At 40.6% G+C, this 12,360-nt stretch overlaps 1 protein-coding gene across 1 annotated transcript; it reads right to left on the reverse strand.

The window, feature by feature from the left end:
* Positions 1–3,478: 3,478 nt before the first annotated feature.
* On the reverse strand, positions 3,479–4,135 carry LOC109147631. The gene is made up of 2 exons (XM_019295238.1): positions 3,725–4,135; positions 3,479–3,628 (listed from the first exon to the last, which is right to left on the reverse strand). The coding sequence occupies exons 1-2, from the start codon at positions 4,133–4,135 to the stop codon at positions 3,479–3,481; spliced, it is 561 nt and encodes a 186-aa protein (XP_019150783.1).
* Between the last annotated feature and the right edge of the window lie 8,225 nt (positions 4,136–12,360).

Below are 12,360 nucleotides of genomic sequence, written 5' to 3' on the forward strand. Positions count from 1 at the left end.
AATAGAAGATTAACACGAAGAGAGGATGAATGTGGAAAGAGATAATCAATTCAATAACTGAAACAGATTACAATTAATACTCTCAGGAGAGAGAACTAACTAATAGCCACTAGACTAGGACTAATCTAGAATACATCATAACATAACAATATTAATAATAATAATAAACTATAGTCTAACACTCCCCCTCAAGCGCAAGGTGGGTGATTCACCACATTGAGCTTGGAACGAAGAACACCAAAGCGCGCAGCCGGTAACGGTTTTGTAAAAATATCAGCAAGCTTGTCTTTGGTGGAGACGAAGTGAACCCGAAACTCACCAGACGAAACCTTGTCTCGGACGAAGTGATAGCCTACTTTGACATGCTTAGTGCGCGCATGAAAGACTGGGTTGGCGCATAAGTATGTCGCTCCAAGATTGTCGCACCAAAGAGTCGGAGGTGTGGTGGAGTCGAGACCCAACTCACGGAGTAAAGATAGAACCCACGTAACCTCTGCATAGACGTCTGCTAAGCCCTTATATTCGGCCTCAGTTGACGAACGAGCCACTATACGCTGTTTCCTAGAGACCCATGAGACAAGGTTGGTACCAATGAAGACAGCATAACCACTAGTAGACTTTCGATCCACAGGACACCCGGCCCAGTCCGAATCCGAGTATGCATGTATTTCCGAGGTCTTGGATGGTGAGATGCGTAGCCCGTAGTCTAGACTCCCCTTTATATAACGAAGAACTCGCTTAAGTAAACCCCAATGCTCCTGTGTGGGACTGTGCATAAACTGGCACAGTCGGTTGACCGCGTAGGATATATCCGGTCGAGTGATGGAAAGATACTAAAGTGCCCCCGCTAGCCGTCTGTACTGTGTGGGATTATCAAAAAGCTCATCGGACTGGCTAACTGGCTGAGTAATAGACACTGGTGTGGCTAGCGGCTTGCAGTCAGTCATGCCTGCTCGTTGCAGAATGTCTCGCATGTACCGCCGTTGTGTGAGAATCATACCATCTGGAACTGTGATGGTTTCTATGCCAAGGAAGAACGTTGGTGCCCCGAGATCCCGGATTTTAAACGCCGTAACTAGCCGCTGTAGTAGAGATTCAACTAAGGTGGCATCATTTCCGAGTATGATGATGTTGTCCACATACACAAGCAGAAAAACACGAGAATCTGCAGCTGAATAATGAAACAGAGATACATCTGTTTTGGAGGCAATAAACCCTGTTACAATTAAGAAATCATGTAGACGATGAAACCAGGCCGGTGGAGCCTATTTAAGCCCGTATAAGGAACGTCGTAAGTGGCAGACATGATCAGGATGATCGGGGTCCTCATACCCTGGAGGCTGGCGCATGTAGACAGTTTCAGACAAGTGTCCATTCAAGAAGGCGTTGTGGACATCCAGCTGACGGAGTGTCCACCCGCGTGATATGGCAAACGACACTAATATCCGAACTGTGGTTGGTTTGACCACGGGACTAAATGTCTCAAAGAAGTCCTCGCCTGCAACCTGGTTGAAACCCTTGGCCACCAGTCTTGCCTTGTAGCGCTCAACCGAACCATCGGCTTTGCGCTTAGTGCGAAACACCCATTTGCACCCCACAATGTTCATGTTCGGTGTAGCAGGAACCAGCTGCCACGTGTTGTTATGAAGTAACGCATTGAACTCTTGGTCCATAGCGTCTCACCACTGTGGATGCCCAACTACTTGGGAATAGCAAGTCGGGTCCGCAGTTGAAGCTGTGAGTGCCTGTAGTTATTCTCCAGTCCCTTTAGTCATACACCGTAACTGCATGACGTGGGCCCGTTCCAGGGGCCGGGTCCGTGGACCCCTTTTCCTCGTCGCACGAGCCGGTGCACAAGGAACAGGTGGTGCTGGTGCACTTGGTGGTGCTGATATGGTACCACTGCCACTTTGGAGAACGGGACTAGAGCCCCATGGTACATTTTGGATGTCAGGCGGCACTTCCCGAATGTTGGGACTAGTTGCTGCAAAAGGAAAAATGGATTCGTCAAAGCGGACGTGACGACAAGTATAGGTTTTCCCGGTGTCTAGATTCATGCAGCGGTAACCCCTAAATGACGGAGGGTAACCTAAGAAGACACAGGGACTCGACCGGTACTCGATTTTATGGCGATTATATGGACGGAGATAGGGAAAACAAAGGCACCCAAACACACGTAGATATGTGTACATGGATGGGGCCTTGTATAGGCGATAATAGGGTGTATCAAACTGGAGTGGTGCAGACGGGAGTCGATTGATTAGGAAGGTGGCTGTTTCAAACGCGTGATCCCAATAACGTTGTGGGACAGACGCTTGTGCCATTAGTGCCAAGCCGGTCTTGACAATATGCCGATGCCGGCGTTCCACACGGCCATTTTGCTCGTGTGTATAGGCGCAAGATTGCCTGTGGACAATCCCTAACTTGGTAAAGAGTTTGTGTAATTTTTGGTATTCCCCTCCCAAATCGGACTGGATGGACTTGATAGAACACGAAAAGGTGCGTTCTACCGTCGCCCGAAAAACATCAAAGATTTTATATATGTCGGTTTTAAGATGTAGAGGATAATACCAACAGTAGCGGGTGTTATCGTCTACGAATAGTACAAAATAACAGGAACCATCCGCAGAAATAACTGGTGCGGGGCCCCATATATCAGTGAAAATTAAATCGAGTACATTATTACTTGACTTGACTACCCTATCTAAAGGAAATCGGGAAGACTTGCCAAGTTGACATGGAGCACACAATTTGGGAACAGCAACTTTATTTGACTCAACGGGACATTCTTGCAGAACACGATGAAGCGCCTGATTGTGTGGGTGACCGAGACGCTGATACCAGACCATGGAAGTGGCACGAGCCGAAACAAAAGCATAATGCGCGCTAGGAACTGATAACGAATACAAGCCCCCCGAGTTTGGCCCTTTAAGCAAGACCGCCTGAGTGATGCAGTCCTTCACAACAAAAAACGTGGGGTGAAACTCAAAATAGCAGTTATTATCTCTAGTAAAACGATTAACGGATAATAACGACGCAGACAGTTCAGGAACATGTAAAATATTGGACACTTTTAAAGGTTTATTAATAGACAGAATTGCTGCATGACCCACACGCGAGATGGCCAAACCTGTGCCATCGCCCACTTGCAACACGTCGTCACCGTGATACTCCTCGGATTGCGTGAGCATGCTAGAATCGGGGGTAGCATGCATCGAGGCCCCCGTGTCCGGTAGCAAAACGCGGCGGAGTGCCCCTGCTTGCTGCATATTTGGCAGTGCACCCCACCTGACCGACCACGGCCTCCTCTGCCGCCACGTTGATTGTCGCGTCCTCCGCCACCACGTGACTGCCGGCCGCCATCTCCATGCTGGCGACGACCACCGCCACCACGTGATGCATACATCGCCGACAGAGGCCCAGCAGCTGCTGCCGGTGTGTGTGACGGGAAATCATCCTCATGGATGAATTGTTGGGCCTAGAGAAAATCCGCCAACTGCGGAATGGAAACGGGCGTGCCATTGATCGCCAATGCAGAAGCCATCGACCGGAACTCCGGCCTTAAACCTCGAAAGACATACAAATTCTGCTCCGACGGCGTGAGAGTCCTCCCGGCAAGTGCGAGGTCCTGAACAAGATGCTGCGCCCTGCCTAGATATTCGGAGGTGGAGCTGTCTCCTTAGCGGAGGGATTGGATCTGCCCAAGCAGATTGAGACAACGAACCTGCGTGGATGATCCCAAAGCTGTCTCTGCTGCCGTCCATACACCACGTGCGGTGGTTTGTCCAAGAGCTAGATACATCACCTCCTCAGACAGTGAGGAGATCAAAAGGGAGAGGATGGATGCATCCTGTTGCACCCAGGCCGCATAGGCCGGATTCTCCGTGGTGGAGATGTTATTGCTGGAGTTGTCACCGGCGGGGACCTCCATGAATGGTGATGGCTGCGACCGCGTACCATCGACGAAGCTTAGCAGACCTTGACCCCGGAGAAACGGGATCACCTGAGTCCGCCAGTATAGGTAGTTCCGATGCGTGAGCTTGAGCGACACGAAGTGATGTGCACTCGTTAGGGTGTTGGAGGAATTATTTGGGGAGGAGATGGTGGTCACGGTATGCTCAGAGCTACTCGACATTGTCGATGGAGAGAAAAAAAAAATTTCTTTGCGTGAGATTTGCCTGGCTAACTGATACCAGATGAATGTGGAAAGAGATAATCAATTCAATAACTGAAACAGATTACAATTAATACTCTCAGGAGAGAGAACTAACTAATAGCCACTAGACTAGGACTAATCTAGAATACATCATAACATAACAATATTAATAATAATAATAAACTATAGTCTAACAGAGAGAAGAGAGTCGAATTGAATGAAAAGAGTACTGTTACATTGAGTGTGTAAACAAAAGTTTCAACAACAACTAAACAGCTTTTTCTAACTTGTCTATGTGGCTTTCAGATAGGAAGTAACTAACTAACAGATTTACAAAACTGCTCCCTAACTAACTAAACTGAATCTTTAATCAGTTTCTGCACCTAATACACCCCCCCCCCCCCCCCCCCCCGGGAAGCTAGAGTGTATATGGAATGAAGCCCCGGCTTGGAGACAAACTTCTGAAAAGGCAAAGGTTGTAGGGGTTTGGTTAGGATATCAGTAGTTTGATTGTCAGTAGAGATGTGCAGCAGCCTGATGATGCCTTTTTGAATCTTCTCCCTTATGAGATGACAATCAATCTCTACGTGTTTTGTGCGTTCATGGAAGACCAGATTTTCAGCAATAGCTATTGCTGATTTACTGTCAGAGTACAATACAGCTGGTCCTTCCAGTTTCACTTCCAATGTCTCAAGCAAGAAAGTCAGCCATTGAATTTCACAAGTAGCAAAGGCCATGGCTCTGTACTCTGTTTCTAAGGATGATCTGGAAATTGTGCCTTGTTTTTTTGGACTTCCAAGAGATCAAGGCATCCCCTAAGAACATACAGAAGCCAGTTACAGAACATCGAGTGTTAGGGCAGGCAGCCCAATATGAATAAGCAAATCCTCTTTGTTTGAGACTGGATGTGGCTGGAATGAACAAGCATTGGCCTGGGAAGCTCTTGACATACCTCAACACTCTATGAACTGCTTGTAGATGAATAGTGGTAGGCTTGTCTAGGAATTGAGACAGTTGCTAGACAACAAAGCATATGTCTGGTCTTGTGATGGTCAAATATAATAATTTGCCAACAAGTTTTCTGTATTGAATGTTGTCCTCCAATGGTGCACCAATGTTTAGGCTCAGTTTTGTTGACTTTATCATGGGAGTCTTCATGGGCTTGCTGCTTAGAAATCCTGTTTCTGATAGCAAGTCTAGTGCATACTTTCTCTGGTTGATAGCAATCCATTTACGTGTCCTTGCAACTTCAAGACCTAGGAAGAACTTTAAGTTCCCTAAGTCTTTGATCTGAAATGTAGAGTGCATGTGGTTCTTGATTTGTTGAATTTGGTTCCCATCACTGCTTGCCAGTATCACATCATCCACATACACTAGTAAGGTCACGAACTTGGCACCATTGCCCCTGGTGAACAAAGAATTATCACACACAGCTTGTTTAAATCCCAAAGTAGTCAACTCCTTTGTGAGTTTGGAATTCCATTGCCTACTGGCTTGTTTCAGCCCATAAAGTGACTTGGTTAACCTTTAAACTTGCCTGGGGTATTGTGTAGTAAAGCCTGGAGGAAGATGCATATATACCTCTTCATGAAGATCGCCATGAAGGAAAGCATTATTTACATCTAGTTGATATAATTCCCACCCTTTTGTAGCTGCAACAACAAGAAGAGTCCTTATAGAAGTAATTTTTGCAACTGGACTGAAGGTATCAATGTAGTCCAATCCACAAGTTTGAGTGTAGCCTTTTACCACCAACCTAGCTTTACATCTCTCGGGGGACGGAGACTTGAGACTTGGCGTACTACGTCGCGATTCCCATTCTGAAGAGGGTGGTTGTTGTTGATGAGGGCGTTGCTCAGCGTCTGGGTGATCTGTGTCAGTTGATGAAGGCTTTGAGCTAACTGTTCATTGGTGACTGCTTCTGAAGACCTTGCACGACATCTCGATGGTGCCATCCTTGACTTCTACAGCGACAGCACGATAACGGGAGGAAACTTAGGACCCGCACCCTTACCTGGTGCCTTAACTAAAGAGAACCAAAGCTAAAAGGAGAAAAAAGCACAGGAAGCACAACAGAAAACAATAAAAGAACTCACAACCTCACCTGGCGTCCTAAAAGTCCTAAGTCCTAAACACTTAGATACTTAAGGTCACCTTAGGGTCTCAAACCACACTTAACTTCTTAAAAGTCCAGAATCTAACATCCTAGGCTCAAACCTAGGCTCTGATACCAACTGTAACACCCTTGATTTTCATGTCATTTTAAAACTTAAATACGTAAGGTAAGGTAACTAACATATATCATAAAACGTAAGCACAGCGGAAGTCTAATATAAAAACAGGGAAAACCGAGGAGTGTTATGCCACATTCACCTCAACGTGAATGCACAGGCAAGTCTAAAACCATCAAACTATTTTGTTCAACAACTGTGGCAAACAGGCCAAAACACTAACTACATTGTTCAAGAGAGCTAAACTACCAACGGCTAACGCTCTCGCCATGTCTACTCAGGACCTGTAAAGCACATAAAGAAAGGGGACGACGCCCGGTCAGCGAATATTGCTGGTAACCCATCAATACGCGTTAAGTAGCATATATAGATAGTATAATACAAAATAATTTTCGAAACGGAATACAGTATATATCAGTTCAAAGCCATAAAGAGAAGTCAATTGCAAAGACTGATCTATTTCACTCTCAAAAAGGACAAAGGGAATCAACATCCCAAGACAACATCAAGACAAGAACAACAACAGTACAACTCAACACAGATCAAGAGGTAATCTACTGATCACAAAGTAGAAGACATCAAGACAAGGACAACAACAACACAAGTACAACTCGAGGTGTATTCTACTGATCACAAAGTAGAATACAACTCGACATGCTCATCAGGAAAGGATAGACATACACACATTGGCAACTACATGCCACAGTGACACTTCATGTCACAAGTTCCAACCTTATGCCATGTTCCAACCTTATGGCTACCCCCGGCCTTATTACAGTTCCAACCATTACCTCCGAGAACCCCTGTACTTCTGAGTCCAACCTTATGCCTCCGGGAACTGTCGTTCCCCCACCAACAACCACCAACATTTCCACTAACACATAGTACACGAGGGTACCGTTCATTTCAATCACACAACCACCTACAAGTGAGCCTGAAGCCCATATTACAACTCCAATATCATTTCATGGCCACCACGAGGACCACATCTGTACCTTGGTGATTAATGTCCCATACCATTAACCGTGCAATCCAGGTACAGCCAATACACATACATCATCACAAGAATCAATCAATGGATCACAACAAAGATATGAAACCATACTTACCAAGGAAGGATTACTATCCGAATCCAATGATGATCAACACAAGTTATCATCCACAATAGGAAAGAACAAACCACACACGCTAGCATTTCAACATCAAACTAGCATGCTTATCAAACGGGTAAACAAAACATAGTTCCGAAGAACATACAAGACTCATCATGGTTCAACGAATCACAAGGTTGAACACTTAGCACGATTCAAGACACCAAATCCTACATGGATTCCTAACATATCATTCTAGACATACGAAACATCAAGAAGACACACAAATAGCCCAACAAAACATCGGGAAGTCAAAACATCAATTACCGAGTCAAACGAATCATGGGGAACAAATCCCCAAACAACCCAAAACGTGTTCCCCGCAGGTGGGGCCACAGGTGGAAAACCACCCGTGGTTCCGCCCGTGGGTACGAGACCACGTCTCACCTGTACCCCGCGGGTGGGGCGGCGGGTAGGCCACTGCCCGCCGTTCCGCCCGCGGGTACCAACCCTGTACTAAAATAATCCCTTTGGGGATTTTCAACACCAAGTCCAAATTCAAGTCCAAAACACCCAAAATCTCACAAAATACAACAATATGACTTGAATCAAAGAAATAGTCAAGCAATGGCATACAAGAACACTAATAACAAGCTCTGGATATGCATTCCCACAAGACAATGCATCAAATCTCACATTTCATAGCAAAATCACAAGTAGAAGTCAAGAAATCATCATATAGGTAAGAAAATAGATTTTGTAAAGCATGGGTTACCTCTTGTAGCCTACAACTTCACTTATCACACCCTTACAAGCTTCTATTAAGGCTCTCCTTCAACTTCAACTTCATAAACACACCAAAAGACAACAAAGATTCCATCTTTAGAAAAAGACACCTAAAAAGATACTAAAAAGACTAAGGGACCAAGGATCTTACCCTCCCTTATGCTCAAGCTTAAGAAAGAATGAATCTTGGAGACCAACTTGAAGAATCTTGGATTGCCCAAACTTGGCTTGAAGAAGAAGCTAACAATTTTCTAGAGAGAAGGAAGAGCTTTTGTGTTTAGGGTGTTAGAGAAATGAAATGAAGGATGACCCTAGGTTAGCTTGGGACACAAACATAAGGTGAAAAGACTTCTTTGCTCTTACTAAAGTGGGAAGAGTAAGGAGACAAGGGAACAATTTATAAAGCATGGAGTACAACTGATAAACATTGTTTTTAGTGTTATTTTTAATAATATTTTTATAATTAATTTACAATAATTGATTAATTTTATATTTATTTTATTTATTATTGTTATATAAGTAACTTTGTTAGTATTATTCATTTTTTAGGACTGTTTCTATTAAATTTGTTTATTATTTGAATTCTATCAGGATAATATAATTTCTTAACCTCAATTCAATGTGTTTTAATATTATTACTATTATTATTATTATTATTTTTATTATTGTTAGTACTTAGTAGGTTATTTTACTTATTGTATCAGCCCAACATTTGGATTCCATAAATAAATCTTCTCCCTTCCTTCCGTCATTGGAAATCAACGAACGAGAGACGGCCGATGCGCGAAAAAGAACGATTATTCTTGCAGCCGACCGATTCTTGGGGAGATCCGATCATCTAGCATCGTCTAGCAGAGAACTCGAACGGAAGTCGTTGGGTCTAGATATTATATAAAGGGAGGCCAATGTTCGTGTTCATCATCAATCTACCCCAGAGCAATTCCGATCGGTACGGCAGGGTCGGCATTTGGCGGCGATCTCTGTTCTCAGTAACTCCTATCGGCATCTCCAATTCAATTTTTCACGACAGCGTTAACTTCATTTTGGCAGTAGCAATTTAATTCGGCAGCATTCTGGTTCTTTCCTTCTTCAATCCAAACTATACTTTGTTTAACTGTTAGAGGCAATTCCATCTTGAGGCATGTTATTTACATTCTATGCATCAGCAATTTTATATTCCTTCCATTCCCCTACTCTCTTTTATTATTAATTTACTTTGTACTTTGTAATTAGTGCTTGGAATGTTATACTTTATGATTTATTTACTTTATGCTTTGCTAAGCTTTATGATAGTTGATCTAGTATATTTGCTAAGCTCTATCTTATTTGATTTATAATATTTAAGCTTCGTTTTATTTGCTTTTAATGGTTGATATTTAATGAATGGTTGTATTAGACTAAGGTACAAATTTAATAGTGGAATTAGATTCATGTTCCTAAGCTTTTCCATCACGATTGTTATTTGATATTCTGATTTTAGTTAATTCTTATGTTTACTTACCTGAGCTTTGATTCAATTATTTTCCATTTAAATTGATCAGTATCTTTGGCATTCAATTCTAGTACTTTAAATTATCAAGTTAATTATTTCTTTTAAGTTTAGTAATTAAATTGCTTAGTATCAATTCCATGTGGGTTCGACCCTTGCTTGTGCACCTTATTACGTGACTCGTGTACTTGCGAGGACATTATATTTAAAATTGTCCATCAATTTTTGGCGTCGTTACCGGGGAATTGTTTATTTTGCAATGTAATTTTTTGTTTTTTTTTTTTCGTTAATTGCTTGATTTTTTTTCCCTATCCCTTCATTATTGTCATCTTTTTCATTCTTTAATCTTGCATTTTATTTGATTCATTCGTCTATTTAAAAAACTGCTTTATATTTGTTCTTGTTTTCTGCATGCGTTATTTGATTGTTAATTTGTTATTTTGGCTTTTGTTAATTTATTTATTTTGCTTTCTGAATTCTAATTAATTTACATTTGATTTTGAATATGGTCTTTGATATTTTCTCCGTCACTCATTCCTTTAGCTCCTAAATTTAACTCATTTTGCATTTAAGTATCTTTTTATTTTATACTAGTTTTTGCTTTCCCTATTCCTTTATTTATTTTTCCCCATTTCTTAATATTGCATGTTTTTTTTTTCAATCTCTTTATTATAATTATCAATTTTTCTTTTCTTTCAATTTAATTTTGCTCATTTATTTAATTCATTAGTCCATTCTACTTTCTCAAATTCTTTTTCGTTCTTAATCACACAAATATTTGAAACATTTTACATTTTAATATGTATTCCTTTTTGTCAAACCAAAATAATCCTTTTAATAATGATTTTGGACAGGCAAATCCAATTAATGTTTTTAATCAAAGGCCTGTGCCCAACTCATTTTATAATTCTTATAATTCGGGTTGGGAAAATCGTCCTAATATTTCTTGGGATGATAATAAAAATAATTTTCACCCTAATCATCATAATTTTTATTTTGATTATAATCAAAATGATTTTCAACCGAGTCATTCTGATTTTTATTGGGATAATAATCAAAATGACTTTCAACCAATTGACCCACCACAACCTAAAAAACCATCTTTGGAAGATTCCATTCAGGAGTATATACAGACTTGCAATAGGCGGCAAGAAGAACATGATCAATGGTTGCAGATACGACAAGAAGCAGATGAACAAAATGAGGCTTGCTTTAAAAGAATAGAAGCACATTTGGAGCAAATTGCTAAATTTGTGCAAGGGCACGTGCCAAGTAAGTTACCTAGTCAACCTGAAGAGGCTATGGCTATGAGTAGTGGTCAAATGATTGAAAACAAGTTAAATGATAATACCACTTCTAAACAAATTGGAATAATTGCAAAATTACGTAATGATGTTGATATTATTGTTGAAAATGATAAGCCTCAATTGCATAAATCTGATAATCCTTATCTGCCTCCCATGCATTATGTGCCCCCAATTCCTGTTAATGAAAGTTTTGAAAACACCAAACCTGTACAAAATGAAGATTTTGAGGATGAGGAGCCTTATGTACCACCCAAGCCTTATGTGTCCCCAATTTCGTTTCCAAATAGGCTCAAAAGTTGTGTGCCTGAAACGGTAGATGCAGAGCTACAAAAAGAATTGCTCCCAATACCTATTGATGCTCAAGCAGATAAATTGACAAAAAATGTGTTTGTTGAAACTGCAGAGTTTTCTATTTTTACATCTATGAATCTGTTTGATAGATCTAACCAAGTTTTTGCAGTTAATGGGATGAATTTTGCTGATGATGGTAAGTTAAGGTTTGATAAAATTCAAAAAGAAAATCTTTTTAATGGCGTTGATAAATCAGTTTCTTCTTGTTATTCACACACTGCACTGCCAACTAAGACTTTTACAAAAGGAAAAATTAATAAAGGAGGACTTTCTTTGTCTTCTTTTCTTTCCTCTCACAACATTGGGGACAATGTTGAAAATAAGTGTGGGGAAGAAATTTTATCCACAAATCACAAAAAATTGAAAAATTTCAAACTTTTTAATTTTCTTATGTTTATTTTCTTAAATCTTTTTATTTTAAAATTTTAGCATTAGTTGAGGTTTACCCTTATGAGTCTTTTAAATATTCGCTGATAGAAATAATGCATGTTTTTGTCAACTCTTAGTGTGTATATTGCTTGCGGCTAGTTATTAATTTCTTTATTTTAATATTTTGAATAACTTTGCCAAAAAAAAAAAAACAAAAACCAAAAAATACATAAATAGAATTTGAAAATCACAAATACCCTTATATGTTTTATGCAATTGCTTAAATAGTTTATATGTTGATCTCACTTTATATTACCTTTTTCAAACTCTTTAACAATTCTTGAGTGCTATAAATTGTGGTGTAGTGTGTTGGTTCAAGGATCATCTGTATGGCATGAGTGAAAAAAAAAAAAGATTAAATAAAAAATATATATTTTAAAAAAATAATAAATGAGAGTGTTTTATTTATTTATTTATTGTGTTTGCAATAAATAAGAGATTCTACTCCGCTGAATCAGCCACCTATACACATGTATAATAAATAAATCAATAAGTGTTGTGGTCTGGTTTATGAGTACAC

Source organism: Ipomoea nil, unplaced genomic scaffold (assembly GCF_001879475.1).
Source record: "Ipomoea nil cultivar Tokyo-kokei standard unplaced genomic scaffold, Asagao_1.1 scaffold2025, whole genome shotgun sequence".
NCBI classification, from domain to species: domain Eukaryota; kingdom Viridiplantae; phylum Streptophyta; class Magnoliopsida; order Solanales; family Convolvulaceae; genus Ipomoea; species Ipomoea nil.